The sequence below is a fragment of the Narcine bancroftii genome, chromosome 3, assembly GCF_036971445.1.
Source record: "Narcine bancroftii isolate sNarBan1 chromosome 3, sNarBan1.hap1, whole genome shotgun sequence".
Classification (NCBI taxonomy): Eukaryota; Metazoa; Chordata; class Chondrichthyes; order Torpediniformes; family Narcinidae; genus Narcine; species Narcine bancroftii.
In genome coordinates this window covers 155,729,494-155,747,390 of record NC_091471.1, presented here as the reverse complement: position 1 = coordinate 155,747,390, position 17,897 = coordinate 155,729,494, and the positions used below count along the sequence as shown (strand labels likewise).

Below are 17,897 nucleotides of genomic sequence, written 5' to 3'. Positions count from 1 at the left end.
TCTGTGATTCCCCCATACCCCAACCATTCCATGCTAATATTTGCCTAATCCTTTATCTTCAGCCAGGCACTCCAGTCCACCAAGTCCGCGACTAACCCTGAAAAGGAAAAATAATAAAAGAAACAAAAAAGACAAAAAGAATAGCATAAAATTCAAAACAAATTCAAATTCACATATATCCCATTTTCCCATCTGTCAATTTTATTATAAAGTTCCCCTGTTTTTTTTGCTTAAATCTCTGGCCAGTTTCTCCTCCATCCTTCCCATGGCCTTTAAGATGTCATGTATGTCTCCCCCCTCTTGCCGATGTCATCTTGTCTCCCTTATGCCTCCCGACTTCCCTGCTTTCTCCTCCGGCCGCCCCTCTGATCTCTTCGCTACATGCACCCCTGCCTGCTGAATTCACTGTTGGAGTCGACAGTTGTCACGGGGCTGAGGTCTCCCGCATACTCCCACAAGCTGCTCTTGCTACCTATCGCTTTCCACTCCTAGATGCTCTTTTCTCGCTGTTATCAGAGGAGGAAGGGGTGCGGCACATCTTCTCTGAGGCTCGTACCTCTTTGTGGGCACTTTGCCTCCTGACAATTAGTCGTAAACCACGTCATCTCTCCTCCCTGGGTCGACTTCACCTCTTGCTAACCTCTCAGGCAAGCACTGGCCACATTCTGTGTCGTTGGGACCCCTCAGATTTTGGGCCTGGAATTAGCGTACCATCTTGTGCTTCATGAGGTGGGCTGGATCAGGTGCTGGCAGTCACTCCCAACTTAATGGCTGCTTTTATTTGACTGCCATTTTTGTTGGGAAGGAACCTTTATTTATCTATTCTTGCTATATTTAGCATTTATACTTTTTTTTTTATAAACTGTTTTTGGCTTTTTTGGTCCAGGAGCTCTATGGAGTCGATATTCTACTGCTCTCTCCTCATCACGTAACCACCGAGACTCAGGTTGTTCCTCTCACACCATTTCATGAGTTTTTCCATCTCTTCTTTGCTGTGTGATGCATTGTTGCTGCTGATGAGGCCAACACTTGTGTCATCTGCAAACTCGATGACACTGTTGGAGCTGGATCTGGCAAAGCAGTCGTAGGTCAGAAGCACATAGCCTTGAAGTGTGCCAGTGCTCAACGTGACAGTCCTTGATGTTCTGCTACCAACTTGGACAGACTATAGTCTTTCCGTTTGGAAGTACAGGATCCAATTACAGAGAGGGGTGTTGAGTCCGAGAGAGGACAGTTTCTCTACCAGCCTCTGGGGAATAATCATAATAAATTCCAAAATGAAGTCAATAAACAGCATCCTGAAGTATGAGGCGTCGTTCTCCAGGTAGGCCAGGACGGAGTGAAGCAACAAGGCTATTGCGTCAATCCCACTTGCCCCATAGATTGTCTATAACCTTCAACAGATCTGGCTTTCAAAATCTGTCTAACACTTTGATTGAAACCTACCAAATCTAGCCCAATAAAATAAGAGCTTGAATCTTCTAGTTTGTGGCAAAGCAACAGGGATTACAGTGCCAGTTCAACAAGAACCACATGTATCCATCAGCTGACTCATCCATCAAACAGAACAACCAGCCAACCAGCAAAGTAAAAAAAACCCACACTTTTGAAAATATAAATATTTTGGGGAGCACTTGGGAGGTCATGATACAATTGTCCAAGGCATTGGTGAGGCCCCATTTGGGACATTGTGTACAGGTTTAGTCACCATGACACAGGAAAGATTTGTCAAGCTGGAGAGCAATCAAGGATATTCCCAGGACTTGGGGGCCTGAACTAGAGAGAGAGGTTGACCAGGTTGACTTGATACCTTAGAGCAGAGGAGGATGAAGCGTGATCTCATAGAGGTACACAAAATAATGAGAAGAATAGATCAGATGAACAGAGAGAACCCAGAGGCAGAGAAATTGGTAACTGGAGGGCTAAAGCTAAGGTGAGGTGGGTGATATTTAACAAAAACCTGAAGGGTAACTTTTTTTTTCACAAAGGGCAGTGCATGTATGAAATGGGTTGCTGCAAGAGGCCATTGAGACAGGTACTATTGCAATGCTTAAGAAAAATATATTGGATGCTTATATAGTAAGATATGGGTCAAACACAAATAGGTGGATGACTTATGGAGGTGGGGTGGGATTGGGGCATCACCTTCCACCGATAATAAAGCAATAACTGTGCCTCAAACTTTATATATTGCAGTGCACTAAAGGAAAAATTTGTTTGAATTTTTTCAACTTGGATGGCTTCAATTTTATGGAAATAAAAAAGAGCAGATTTTTAAAAATTTGATTTGTTATTTTTCATGCCAACATTTTAAAATGTTTTTACAATTGGGTTTAAAATAAATCTGTGCTTCAATTACATGGTTTTCCTTGTAATGAGGTGGCACAGTCAGCGTAACATTGCTATAGCACCAGTGACCCAGGTTCAAATCTGATGCTATTCATAAGGAGTTTGTACGCGCGCGCTTCCCTGTGTCTGCATGGGTTTCCTCCCACTATTCAAATCATAAAGGAGTTACAAGTCAAGTGGGTGCAACTGGGTGGCATGGGCTCATGAGTGAGAAGGGCCTGTTACCACTCTGTATATTGAATTTTTTTTTAATTTATTGCCATAATCAAATGTATTTTTTAAGATCCATGTTATCTATCAAATGAGGACCCTTGTACTAAAATGACACATGCGTGTCTATGTATAAAAACAGCCTATTCGTTAAGCCAACCTCTTCATAAGTCTTTGCCCATACTTACGGTCCATTTTTGGCTTGTCGCTGTGGCAAATTGAGATTTCATCAAGATTGCAACTTCTACCCTCCTTAAATGTCCAGCTAAATTTATCCATTGTTAGCTTGGTAGCAAGCTCTACTTCTTCCTGAAATTTCTTTGTTTCTTTTGTCTGCCTTTCTAGTTCTCTCCTGCAAATAAATGGACAAATTAAACTGTATTTCTTGCTTGATTCAAAAGTCCATTACAATTGTAGCCTGTTGCACTTGTTATGGACAATCAGTTACAATTTTAACTCAAGACTATATTTCTCACCCTATTGTTAATTATGCTCAATTTTAAAATTTTCCATATACAATAGAAGCCCCCTTCAGAAGTGAAAATAGCATTTTATGTATCATCCAAAATCATGTTTCCTCTTACAAACTTTTGAAATCACTCCCAAACTAACCATTTCCACACACGTACCTGAATAATGCATACAATATTCAAACATAAATCAACCACAATTTCCAAGATTTCTTTATTGTCATGTAATAGTACAGAACATGTAATATTACACGAAATTTCCTTCAGCCAGCTACAAGGCAGACAAAGAGCCACCATTAGTATTTGCCAGCACCCTTACAGTAAGAGAGAAAGAGAAGCAAAAGAGAGCCTGTTCAGACACTGAGCGTCTGTAGGTTTCCCTCCAGTGCTCAGACAGCCTATGCAAATCCCTGTTCAATCCATTGGCAACCGAAGCTCCAAATCCAAACCTCCAACACGATCAGGAAGCCTTCAGTGCCCAAGGGCCCCCGAGGAGCCTTCTTGACCTGAGCACCCTCACAAATCCCAGGTTCTGTGAATCCCTTTACTGCAAGTTGCTGACCATTTGTGTGGGCCGTTCAGCCTTTGAGCTCATTCTGAGGGATTGTCTCCTCTGGTTTTCTATCTCAACAGGCAATGTTCTCCCTGTTTCTGGTGCCCTCTGCCAGTCCACTGCCCCCCCCCCACCACCCGTCTGCAAACCATGGCTGCTGCTGAGCAGAGGTACAGCCATCTTTGGCACAGACCCGGAGGTTGCTGCATTTTAATTAAAATCATCATCTGCTCCTTTAACAGGCTGTTTGGACAGCTTTTGGATTGGGTGGTTGGACCCAGCAGACACTGCAGTGCCTCCTGTCCCTGTTCGCCCGGGTCTACACCAGCAGCAGCGCTGCCATCACCGCAACTCCAGCGGCGCAGCCATTTTTTAAATATATGCCACCATTATTTTTACATTCACAATAAGTAATAGTTATGTTATGAATTTAAAATCCTCAGGCTGTTAGTCAATTTGTCATAGTCAATCAGGAGCTTCACAAAAACATATCTCTTGCTGAAAGTAAAAACACAGAAATGCTGAAGGAACTCAGCAGGTCTCGCAAGGTCAATAGGAGGTAAACATATATTACCAATGTTTCGGACCCGAACCCTTCCTCAAGATAAGAGTAAAAAGTAGGCAGATGCCGTAATAAAATGCTGGGGGAAAAAGGGAAGAATGGGGAGGGGGAGAGGGGGGAGGAGTACAAACAATGCCTCCTTTCCTTTCTTTGACTACTTACAGTAGCCTCTCCTCCTCCTCATGGTTCATTCCTTAAACAGATATCAATTAACAATCTCCTTCAACTCAGCCACATTTTGCTGAATTTTCTCCTTAGGCTGTATTGTTGTTGTTGATTTTTTTTATAGATAAAAACATTTTCCATTCTTCATCTATCATGATCTAATCTGATTGGTCTTGAAATTCTTTATAACCCTACCAATGTTCAGATAATGAACAGCTATTTTAAAACCAATCCATTCAGGGGAGAGCAAATAACAGATGTAGTGGCTTGAATAGTCACCAAAGGGAGAAATGCTGAACCACAAACATTGTCATTTTAACATTACAGAATCTTTACATGTTCAAAGCAATTGACAAATAATGTAACATGTGCCATCTTGACAATAAATGTAACATCAAACTACAATCACAACTTTGATGTGAAAATGAACCCCAAAAATATGCAACAACTTTAAAAATTATATCAAATACCCAAGAAAATTCTTTAATTGGAAAGTAAACAGAAGCTTGTATAAAATTGACTGGTTACTCCAATGCTCATCATGAAGCAAGCATCTTAGGAAATTATAAAATGCCTTCTGTGATTGCTCTTTGTTAATTTTAACAGAGAGAAAATGTGTTTACAACTCACAATCTCCCTGAGATTGCCATTTCATAGTTGATGTGTTGGATTACAAATAGTTTTAATCAGCGAGATGATAAAAACCAGAAGCAAATTTCTTTGAGCATTTCCACTTGTGGAAAAAAAACAAATAATCCATTGTATTTAGCACATTCGGCTCAGTATCATATTAGCAGAGAAAGTTCAATTTTATTTATATTTGGTTAAACCAACCTTAATTTCTCCAAGTTCTTGCTCGGTCTTTTACTAATGGAATTATCTGAAAAGGAAAGATAATATTTACACAGTTGTTGTTTAAGATCAATGAATTTATCATTCCAATTTAATTAACCAAGAGTTTGAAAGTATGTTTTTATATCTCTGACTTCACATGAAGATCAATCATCTTTATGAAAATTTAGAGAAAAATAATTTCAAGACACACATTAAGATTTGTGAATTATGCCCACCCAGTTAGTAACTCAATGTTACAAAATCAACTATGATTAACATCTTCACTCCTGCCCATCACAGTTTTAAAGTTCCAATGACATTAAAATCTTTTTATTTTCCTCACAGAAAATGCTCAACATCAGAAACATCAAGGTGACAAAACATTAGAAAATAAGACTCAAAGACCTGCTTTTGAAACTGCAGCCCAAAAATTGGACATCAGACTACATCAGACTTCTGTCCCATCTGACTACATCTACACTTCACCACCACAAGGATATAACTAGATTGTCTGTGATGCTTTCCTTTCGGTCAACTTCAAAAAGTGAAGGTTTTTAAATTGAGGTAACCAGAGGTAGGGGAATACAGGGCAGCCCACATATGAGACTTAATTGTGAATATTTGAGTGTCTTTAAAGGCTGATTAGAGAATGGAGTGGGGCAGGCGGAGGCCCCGATACGGGCAGAGAGTGGGAGGCGGCAGCCCCAGTCCAGGCACAGGGTGAGCTGCGGCAGCCTCGGCCCCGGTCCGGGCAGTATGGACCGACCTAGGAGGGGAGGCAGGCCCCTCCAACCCGGGTAAGAAACCTGCGTAGGAGAAGGCCACTCCGATATAAAACCTACGACTCAAGGATCTCGCTGCCACGTCCCAGCTTGCTTGGCCACGGCAAACGAACCATGGGTGTAAAGGGTGGGGCCAGTACTGCGCGCACTGCACTCCACCTAAAAGCTCCTTTGCGCAGGCCCGAGGACAGGTCCACGTCCCCCCCCTCCACGTCCCCCCCCTCCACGTCCCCCCCCTCCACGTCCCCCCCTCCACGTCCCCCCCTCCACGTCCCCCCCTCCACGTCCCCCCCTCCACGTCCCCCCCTCCACGTCCCCCCCTCCACGTCGTCCCCCCCTCCACGTCCCCCCCCCCTCCACGTCCCCCCCCTCCACGTCCCCCCCTCCACGTCCCCCCCCTCCACGTCCCCCCCTCCACGTCCCCCCCCTCCACGTCCCCCCCCTCCACGTCCCCCCCCTCCACGTCCCCCCCCTCCACGTCCCCCCCCTCCACGTCCCCCCCCTCCACGTCCCCCCCCTCCACGTCCCCCCCCTCCACGTCCCCCCCCTCCACGTCCCCCCCCTCCACGTCCCCCCCCTCCACGTCCCCCCCCTCCACGTCCCCCCCCTCCACGTCCCCCCCCTCCACGTCCCCCCCCTCCACGTCCCCCCCCTCCACGTCCTCCCCCTCCACGTCCTCCCCCTCCATGTCCTCCCCCTCAAAAGATGCTCACAAACTCAAGCTAGCATGCTGGAACATCAGAACCATGCTAGACAAGGCTGACAGCCACCGACCTGAACGTCGGTCTGCCCTCATTGCACATGAACTCCTCAGACTTGACATCGACATAGCCGCTCTCAGTGAAGTCCGCCTGGCAGATGTAGGCAGCCTCCAAGAACGCGGCGCGGGCTACACACTCTACTGGTCTGGCAAGCCTTCGGATGAACGACGCCTATCTGGTGTAGGCTTCATGGTCAAGAGCTTCATTGCCTCCAAACTCGAAAACCTTCCGACAGGCCTCTCGGACCGAATCATGTCCATGCGACTCCCCCTTCAAAACAAGCGTCACATCACCCTCATCAGTGTCTATGCTCCAACCCTCCAGGCGGAACCAGCAGAAAAGGACAAGTTCTACACCGACCTGCGCAACCTCATCCAACGCACCCCTACAGCCGACAAGGTTGTCATCCTGGGCGACTTCAACGCTCGTGTCGGCAAAGACTCAGAATCGTGGCCAGGAATCCTGGGCAAGCATGGCGTCGGCAAGTGCAACGACAATGGGCGCCTCCTGTTGGAGCTCTGCGCAGAACAGCGGCTTGTCATTACAAACACCCTTTTTCAGCAGAGGGACAGCCTTAAGACCACCTGGATGCATCCCCGATCCAAACACTGGCACCCCCTGGTGCGAGAAAGTGACAAACGAGATGTGCTCCACACCAGGGTCATGCCAAGCGCGGAATGCCACACTGACCACCGGCTGGTTCGCTGCAAGCTCAACCTTCACTTCAAGCCAAAGCCCAGGAACAATAAAGCCCCCAGAAAGAGGTTCAATGTTGGAAACCTGCAGTCAGACGAAGCGAGAGGAAACTTCCAGGCAAACCTCAAAGCAAAGCTCGACGATGCAACCCGCCTCACGGACCCGTCCCCTGAAACCCTCTGGGATCAATTGAAGACTACCATACTGCAATCCACTGAAGAGGTACTGGGCTTCTCCTCCAGGAAAAACATGGACTGGTTTGACGAAAACAGCCAGGAAATCCAGGAGCTGCTGGCAAAGAAGCGAGCTGCCCACCAGGCTCACCTTACAAAGCCGTCCTGTCCAGAGAATAAAACAAGCCTTCCGTCGCGCATGCAGCCATCTTCAGCACAAACTCCGGGAGATCCAAAATGAGTGGTGGACCAGCCTCGCCAAACGAACCCAGCTCAGCGCGGACATTAGCGACTTCAGGGGTTTCTACGAGGCTCTAAAGGCTGTGTACGGCCCCTCACCCCAAGTCCAAAGCCCGCTGCGCAGCTCAGACGGCAAAGTCCTCCTCAGCGTCAAGATCTCCATCCTCAACCGATGGTCAGAACACTTCCAATCTCTTTTCAGTGCCAACCGCTCAGTCCAAGATTCCGCCCTGCTCCAGCTCCCTCAACAGCCCCTAAGGCTAGAGCTGGATGAGGTTCTCACCCTGGATGAGACATATAAGGCAATCGAACAACTGAAAAGTGGCAAAGCAGCAGGTATGGATGGAATTCCCCCAGAGGTCTGGAAGGCTGGTGGCAAAACTCTGCATGCCAAACTGCATGAGTTTTTCAAGCTTTGTTGGGACCAAGGTAAACTGCCTCAGGATCTTCGTGATGCCACCATCATCACCCTGTACAAAAACAAAGGCGAGAAATCAGACTGCTCAAACTACAGGGGAATCACGTTGCTCTCCATTGCAGGCAAAATCTTCGCTAGGATTCTACTAAATAGAATAATACCTAGTGTCGCCGAGAATATTCTCCCAGAATCACAGTGCGCCTTTCGCGCAAACAGAGGAACTACTGACATGGTCTTTGCCCTCAGACAGCTCCAAGAAAAGTGCAGAGAACAAAACAAAGGACTCTACATCACCTTTGTTGACCTCACCAAAGCCTTCGACACCGTGAGCAGGAAAGGGCTTTGGCAAATACTAGAGCGCATCGGATGTCCCCCAAAGTTCCTCAACATGATTATCCAACTGCACGAAAACCAACAAGGTCGGGTCAGATACAGCAATGAGCTCTCTGAACCCTTCTCCATTAACAATGGCGTGAAGCAAGGCTGTGTTCTCGCACCAACCCTCTTTTCAATCTTCTTCAGCATGATGCTGAACCAAGCCATGAAAGACCCCAACAATGAAGACGCTGTTTACATCCGGTACCGCACGGATGGCAGTCTCTTCAATCTGAGGCACCTGCAAGCTCACACCAAGACACAAGAGAAACTTGTCCGTGAACTACTCTTTGCAGACGATGCCGCTTTAGTTGCCCATTCAGAGCCAGCTCTTCAGCGCTTGACGTCCTGCTTTGCGGAAACTGCCAAAATGTTTGGCCTGGAAGTCAGCCTGAAGAAAACTGAGGTCCTCCATCAGCCAGCTCCCCACCATGACTACCAGCCCCCCCACATCTCCATTGGGCACACAAAACTCAAAACGGTCAACCAGTTTACCTATCTCGGCTGCACCATTTCATCGGATGCAAGGATCGACAACGAGATAGACAACAGACTCGCCAAGGCAAATAGCGCCTTTGGAAGACTACACAAAAGAGTCTGGAAAAACAACCAACTGAAAAACCTCACAAAGATAAGCGTATACAGAGCCGTTGTCATACCCACACTCCTGTTCGGCTCCAAATCATGGGTCCTCTACCGGCATCACCTACGGCTCCTAGAACGCTTCCACCAGCGTTGTCTCCGCTCCATCCTCAACATCCATTGGAGCGCTTTCATCCCTAACGTCGAAGTACTCGAGATGGCAGAGGTCAACAGCATCGAGTCCACGCTGCTGAAGATCCAGCTGCGCTGGATGGGTCACGTCTCCAGAATGGAGGACCATCGCCTTCCCAAGATCGTGTTATATGGCGAGCTCTCCACTGGCCACCGTGACAGAGGTGCACCAAAGAAAAGGTACAAGGACTGCCTAAAGAAATCTCTTGGTGCCTGCCACATTGACCACCGCCAGTGGGCTGATAACGCCTCAAACCGTGCATCTTGGCGCCTCACAGTTTGGCGGGCAGCAACCTCCTTTGAAGAAGACCGCAGAGCCCACCTCACTGACAAAAGGCAAAGGAGGAAAAACCCAACACCCAACCCCAACCAACCAATTTTCCCCTGCAACCGCTGCAACCGTGTCTGCCTGTCCCGCATCGGACTTGTCAGCCACAAAAGAGCCTGCAGCTGACGTGGACTTTTTACCCCCTCCATAAATCTTCGTCCGCGAAGCCAAGCCAAAGAAGAGAATGGATAACTGTATCTCCTGGCATCAGTGGTGCTAAGTTCGTTGTGTGGCGGCCCGCAATTGCAGAGATAGGGCCGGCACATCGCATGGCAGCAAACGCGGACAGAGATCGCTAAAGCGACTCCCAGGACAACAAACCGGCAGGGGTAGAAGCTGGGGAAGCATCAGACCAACAGCCCTAAAATGGCATTGGTCAAGCGGCCCAGCTAACTCAGCAGAAACAGACTGGGGAAGAAGGGTATTCATATGCATGGATGTTCTCGCCTGCTATTCTTATTCATATGGATGAAACTCAGTCAATCAGCAAAAATGGCGGGAACTTGAACAGTATAAAAGCAGCCTTTCCAGCCCTAATAAAGGAGTGAGCTTAACCTGCCACACTCTGTCTCTCTCTGTGTGGTGTGTGGTGTGTGGTGTGTGGTGTGTGGTGTGTGGTGTGTGGTGTGTGGTGTGTGGTGTGTGGTGTGTGGTGTGTGGTGTGTGGTGTGTGGTGTGTGGTGTGTGGTGTGTGGTGTGTGGTGTGTGGTGTGTGGTGTGTGGTGTGTGGTGTGTGGTGTGTGGTGTGTGGTGTGTGGTGTGTGGTGTGTGGTGTGTGGTGTGTGGTGTGTGGTGTGTGGTGTGTGGTGTGTGGTGTGTGGTGTGTGTTACTTTGTAGTGGCCGGCTACTCTTCCAAGATTCTTGAAAGCAAACATTTTTGTTATTTTTTTTCAAAGGTTTGGATTTTTTTTCCCCCCGAATTCTAAATTTTAAAACAAAGAAAATCATACAAGTTAACTGCGATGAAGCCATGGTAATTTTGCATTTTCAATTGGTTTAATATGATCTTCAAATCCAGAACAACTTAAAGTCCAACTTCTTTCTAAGAAAACATTGTGTGCTGCTGCTAAATATATTCTTCAGTCAAGGTTAGGGATAAGACCTTGTGTAACATGTCTATGGTAGGCTTTTTAAGAAGAAGGCAGGGCTATTAACTGACTGTAGTCTTTTTCTGAATAGCAAATATAAGGGAAGTAGATTGAAGGCCTTCACAGAGTCCAATGGGTGAATCAAGTTTTGGGGAAGGTTGGTGCTGTGTGGGGGAAAACCCCAAGGATTCAACGATATGTAAGAGAATATGCAGAAGTCCTGAATCAATGTCATGCCTGATTTATTAATATTTGACACCACATGATCCCTACATGTTTTATAACACTGAAACTGGCCACTTGATACTATTAGCATTGATACTCTCAAGCTGCTTCTTCATCTAACTCAATCAATATATCCTTCCCTGATTTTATCTCATAAGACGAGGTTGTCCTGCAAGCAACCACTGTTGTGCATGACAAAGGATCAGAATCTCTGTGTAGTGTCTCTTCTTTACCATTGATTCCTCTGCTTTTCCTCTTTTTTCAACATGGTGTTGAGCTTCCGATATTCTCCAACCTACTTTACTTACAAAACCACAATTTTCCCTATGCCCACATCATTGCTTCTGCCAGCCAAAAGAAGTACACATCTTTTTAACATCACACCGTGACTGACACAGAAACTTGTGTGCTTGCAACCTCTCTCAAGCGTTGATTAATACAGAATGAGATATCCCTCTTTTGAGGAATGAGAAGAGGAGGGAAAATCTGAAATCTGTTTGTTTAAAAATAAATACATTTTGTATGTCAGAAACCGGGGACAAGTTACCACAACTTAAGTCGATCCAGTAATGCATTATGTTCATATAACCATGGTATTATATTCACAAAGCCATTTCTTGACATTCCTGACAAGTATGGATGGAATGTAGTAACTTGACTGATGAGAGAAGAACCCCAGAGAAACAGCCAAAGCAAACAAAGTGTTTCTTTCTGCAGGTGCAACCAATCATTTTAGAGAAAAATATATAATCTCCTGTTAAGATGGATATTTCATTTTGAAAAAGTATTTCTGCTTTGGAGGGGTATTTTAAAAGGCATGTCCTTAATGTGCTAATTATTGGGGTGCAGGAGGGGGAGGGAAAGATGTCAGAAAGGCAGATTAGTGCTCTGGTTATCTATCCTTTCCCTTCACATATTCGTTGATGAGCAGATTCATTTGGTTTCTATTCAAATGCCTGCTACAGTAATGCACACCAAGATATCCCATTGGTAGTTTGGCTCCACCTATCATTGTCACAGAATCTGGATCAGCAAAGGAGACACAAATATGGTGGCACAAAAATGGAGGTGAAACAGCCGATAGTTTAAAAAGGAAATCTGAACATAAAAAAGCATATTATTACATTTGTATCCCAAAAATGTCAGTTGGAGATTAGAATTTGTTAGCAACTTTAAATTAAAAATTGATATACTGTGTGTTATGATCTTTCCCCCACACCCTGCACAATTGCCATCTCCCTACTGCAGTGATTCAATCAGGGCTGTAGAACAGTGCTCCAAAAGGAATTAAAATATTCAAAAATAGATTTAAAATCTGAACACTTACATTTATTTTCATTTCCAGCTTCTGAGGCATGCAGACCAGACTGACAAGACCAACCATCAGCAGATGTAAAATGTCCACAAGCCTCTGGAATCAAGTAACATTATAATCTCAGCATTGAAAATAATTAATAATGGTACTCTCCGTTACTTGCTGCCCAAAAGCTTGAGTGAATGCCTTTCCTCATGTTACACAGTTTAATTCCCATTACATTAATTCACCCATTGCAAAAAAAGTTACAATGATAAAACACAAGTGAAAAGGGGCAAAGCAGCATTATACCAGATATTCCACAATTTACAAAACAAATACACAGTCTTGGAAACTGCCTCCTGGGGCAAAATTTCATAACGTGAAATGCAATGTGACTAGAATGAACTTCCGAATGAGATAGTTGCGTCAGGGTCCCTTCTGTCATTTAAGAGAAGGTTGGATGTGTACATGGAGGTGAGGGGGTTGGAGGTTTATTGGCAGTGAGCGGGAGGTTTGAGCTAGTGGAGTTGTTCTAGTGAACCGGTGCGGGCTTGAAAGGCCGACATGGCCTGTTTCTGCTCCGTAAATGGTTATATGGTTATGGTTATTCTGAAACATTCTATTCCTCTGTTCAGAGAAAGATATAATCTGTTAGTTATCACAAAGTAATAGCTTCATAAATCAAATATGGTAATATTACATTGAAAATTTATAAACTGAACGTTCTTCTTTCCTGTTAGAAATATATTCAGATAGCAGTGATCTCATCTGGTATTTGCCAATAATCATACTGGGCTAAATCATACTTGATTACCTCTGGACTCACCTTGGCCTACTCCACCCCAAAACATTATTCTCAAATCCTTTCTGTCCCAGTGATAACATGAGGATTCAATCACTCTGGGTCACCCAATCCCAGAGTCAAGTAGAAAGACAGTGCACGATGGCAGCAGTAATTTGGCTTTAACCAACATGCCACAGAAGCCCTGTCCTGTGATCGTTCTGTCAGCCATTACATCTGCCAAAGTTCAAGACTTGGTCAAAGTTGCTAATCATCTCTGATAAATGATTCTGATACAGCTGTATTTTAAATCTATTCTGAATACAATGTTCTTTTCAAAAATGAATAAAATTGATTAAACCTTAAATGAAATGTTAAAATAAAGAATAAGTAGAAAGTATGGAGCTGAACAAATCTTTGTCTTTCTAATCCCTAGGATCAGAAGCCTCCATTCAAATCAATGGGAGTTCTGATCCTAGAACTGGATCGACATCTGTCACTTAGGTTGCCTACCTGTATCTGGGACGTACTTACAAGGTACAGAAATGCCTACTGTTCCCTTTGGGGATGAGGGGATTGGAGGAAAAAAAGAGAAGAGGGAACTGAGAGGATGGAGAAAGAATATGGGGAAAGAGGAGAGAAGTGGGGATAGAAGATGAGAGTGAAGGTAAGAGAGGAATTGCGGAAGAAAATGGGAAGAGAGGGAAGAGGAAGTAAGTGAGGTGGGGAGAAAGAAAGTAGGGAGAGAGAAATAAAGAGAGGAAGAGAATTATGAGGAGAGGGAATTAGGGGAAATTAGTTAGAAAGGGAGAGAGGAAGGGGTAGGGGAAAGAGAAAAGGAAGAGAGAATGGAGAGTGACAGGTGAGGAGAGAGAGGTGGAGAGATAGAAAGCAATGGAGAAAGAGGTGAGGATGGGGAGAGAAAGCAAGAGTGGTGAGGGGGAGGAAGAGAGGAACTGCTTGCATTTAGGAAGATTGGGCAGAAGCAGTTGAAAGCTATGCAATTAACTGGTGATTAAGTAAATACAGTATAAATGACAAGATAGATTTCAATTTTGAGCATGGCATAAGATATGGAGACTTTGAATGTGGTGTCGATATTCATGGACCTATGTAGAAAGGAATACGTCTGTTATGATGTGATTTTCTCTATCCACAATTATTCTTGAGTGTATGAATTTTAATACATTCTACTCTGCCAGAAATTCATCCTCACTAAATAGTCATTTTTCCAATAAAGATAATTTTTTCTGCAGTTCACATCTCATCCTTTGGTTTGTGAGGAAAAAAAATCTGCAATTACTACCTCGTTAACATTCATTTTCAGCTACAGTATTAAAGCCTTGCACATAAAAACTACAATAAAGCCTTAAAACAATATGCTAATATTTAGCTAGCCAACTTCAAGTCTTATTCTACAAGATGTTAAATAGTGCATCATTGATTAACTCAGTTAAGGATGTCTGACTTTAACAGTCAAGTCTACACAAACAACCCAATTTAAAATTTAAGTGAGAAATATTTCATTTGCAAAACATGCAACAGTGTTGGTGAACAGAGATAATTTGAAAATCAATCACTTCAAATGACATTAGTAATTTTACTTCAGTGTGTACACCTTGATAGAAATAAACTTACTGTCACTGCTGGACCACAGTGGCAAATGCCAAGGAAAATGGGACAGTGACTGTATGGTTGTAATGGGGTATTGTGACATAGCTAACAAAAAAAATAATCAGTTTGTGATTCACAGCAACAGGACAATAAAATTATATTGAACTTGGGAATTCATGAATTAGTACAAAATTATTATAAATGAAATTGCTAATCCATCTCATCTTTAAGTAAACCTCTCCTGTGTATGACATTCATTTCCTACCTTCTTCCATAGTCAAGCTCTCTAAATATTGCTTCGCACATCTCCAATCAGCTGTGAAGAATGCGAGTTTAGGCTTTTGTTTCCCCACATCTCAAGATAGGTGGTACAGTTGGTGTAGCAGTTTGTGCAACGCTGTTACAGCTGCAGCGACTGGGGTTCGAATTCGGCACTGTCTCTAAGGAATTTGTACGTTCTTGCCATGTATGCATGGGTTTCCACCGGACACTCCTGTTTCCTTCTACCCTTCAAAATGTATTGGGATTATAGGTTAATTGGGAGTATTTGGGTGTGAACGGGCTTGTGGGCTGAAAGGCCCAGTTACTGTGCTGTATGTCTAAATTTTAAAAAAAATTAAGATCTCCGCGACAGCATAAATTATAAAGAAACACAAGACCACTGAATTATTTATTTCTCACCCACCTCTCCATTAACTCAGGAAGAGGAATGGAGAATATTAAAATAAATCATACCACCCCTTTACCCCACCTCACCTAGACTTGCACATTCAATGGGCAGGTGAAGAATCACTTACACGGACATTTAGAACAAAACCATCATCATTGCTTGCAGGAAATAGGTTATGGAACACAAAACAAGGGAATAGGCAGCAAAAGTTCAAAATGTTAAACAGCACCTGCCTCATTTCTTATTTCAGTTGTAGAACATTTTCTTCTTGGTTTCTTCATTTTCTCAAATAGCTCTTCCGGCAATACTCATCTGTCGCCTCATGTCGCACATTCATAAAGTGGAGAAGTAAGCCCTCCAGTGCCCCATGTCTAATGTGACCATCAAGTAACTATACTTCATCTACCGTTTGCTACGTCTTGGCAGCTCAAGTGTTTGTCTAAGTGTTGCAACAGCACCTGCCTCTACCACATTTTCAGGTGGCACATTCCAGATTGTAACCATTGTCTGGATTTTAAAAAAAATGCCTTCCTCAGATCTCCTCTAAATCTTTTACTATTAACTTTAAATCTATACCTTTTGCCTTAAGAGATCTCCATCATTGGGAAGATATTCTCAGTATCTGTCTTATCTAGCTGCCTCTGCTCTAAGGTGAACAAGCCCAGTCTCTTCTCATAACTGAAACATTTTATCCTGAGCAGCATCTTCCTGAGTCTCCTCTCCCCCCACCCCACTTCTCTTCCTGTGGTGTGCACACAGTATTCCAATATTTGGCTATTGCCAAAACAATATTTTATTAAGTTGTCCCAAGTCTACACTGCACTCATATGCCTCATTTGCTTTCAGAGACCTTTGGACTGTATATCAAAACACCTTGGTTCCTTCATACTCCCCAGGGAATGACAATTCTTGGTATATATCCAACCCTAATTAGACCCCCAAAATGCATCACTTTCTATATGATCAAGTTGCATCTGTTATTGCCCTGTCTAACTTACAAGATAATCAATATGATTCTGTGGCCAAAAACTACTCTCCTCACAAACAGCACCTCTACCAATTTTTGTGCCATTTTCAAACTTACAAATCGTACCTCCTACATTCACTTCGAAGTCAATAATTCGAATCATAAGATATGGCAAGGGTTCTATCGCCAATCCCTACAATACAGCACTGGTCACAAGTTTATAATTACAAAAGCATGCACCCAACATCACCCTAATCCAAGCCAATATTTGATCCAAATGGCCAACATCACCCTAATCCAAGCCAATTTTTGATCCAAATGGCCAACATCACCCTAATCCAAGCCAATTTTTGATCCAAATGGCTAAATTGCATTGGATCCCATGAGGTCCAACTTTTGGATCAAGTTCCTTTGTTGGACATTGACAAAGGCCTCACTGAAGTCCATGTCAATCACATCATTTGCACTGGCTTCATCAACATATTGAGCTACACTTCAAAAAAATTCAACTAAATTAATCAAACAGGATCTCCCATCTATTAAGTATTGCTAACTACGACAAATCAATCCCTAATTTCCAAGTGCAATGACATCCTGTTCTGCAGAACTTTTCCTATAATTTCCCAACTATACATGTTTGACCAACTGTCTGTAATTATTCTGTTGATTAATGCTGCCTTTCTTCAATAAAGGAACCCAGGTTGTAGTAATTTGGCACTTCACCAGTGACCAGCAAAGATTTAAATATCTCTTTTTTTATATTTTATTTAAAATCAACACATATATAACAATTAATAAATCATGAATCACAATAATAGTTTACAAATATATGCTGATTAATATACAAGAAAAAAGAAAAAAACCCTTAAAAAACCAACTAATTCCCAACCTCCCTCACCCCTTACTAACCCTATTAAACTAAAACCTAAATCTAAAATACCTAATAACATAACGATATAATAATTTGAATTGCTTGGAAGATGCTCTAGGATTTTAAAAGAAAACATTTTTCTAATAATGCCCTTACTAATTTCAAGGAAAACTTCACCAGTTGGAGGACTCAAAGAAACTATTTATAATTTTAGCCCCATTATTTGAGCATATGGGCTCAAAATGTGTATTAATACAGAATATTTACCGCTCAAATTATATGTAATTTTTTTTCTAATGCAATATAACTTTGAATCTCTGTATGCCATCTTCCTAATGTTAATGAAACATCTGATTTCCAGGTAACAGCAATACATTTCCTTGCTATTACCAAAACTAATTTAACAAATTTCAATTGAAAATCTGATAAAGATCATTTAGGAGTTATATTCTCAAAAGTGCCCATCAACAATAATTCAGAAATATAATTGGGCAAATTAAATGTAAGATTAATAGTATATGGTTTAGTATCAGGTCATAAAGTAAATGTTGATACGAGTGAAGTAATGCCAATGATTGATATGGATTATACACAAAATTTAAAAAAAAGACAAAATTTAATGGTAAAAAGAAGCAATTAAATATTTAGGAATAAAAAGATATTTAAATAATTTATTTAAATTGAATCACATGC

General features: G+C 43.1%; 1 protein-coding gene across 3 annotated transcripts in view; it reads right to left on the bottom strand.

Annotated features, from left to right (window-relative positions):
• The window catches only part of LOC138757721 (coiled-coil domain-containing protein 158-like), a 201,327-nt gene that overhangs the window by 164,859 nt on the left and 18,571 nt on the right, over positions 1 to 17,897 (bottom strand). For 2 of the 3 annotated variants that reach the window (XM_069925480.1, XM_069925479.1), the window contains exons 2-4: positions 12,332 to 12,415; positions 5,144 to 5,189; positions 2,748 to 2,911 (exon numbers count right to left, since the gene is read on the bottom strand). In XM_069925480.1, the coding sequence (XP_069781581.1) occupies positions 2,748 to 2,911; positions 5,144 to 5,189; positions 12,332 to 12,415 (294 nt within the window). Of the gene's footprint in view, positions 1 to 2,747; positions 2,912 to 5,143; positions 5,190 to 12,331; positions 12,416 to 14,961; positions 14,987 to 17,897 lie in introns of those variants that run through there. The other variant, XM_069925481.1, reaches the window with a different exon arrangement.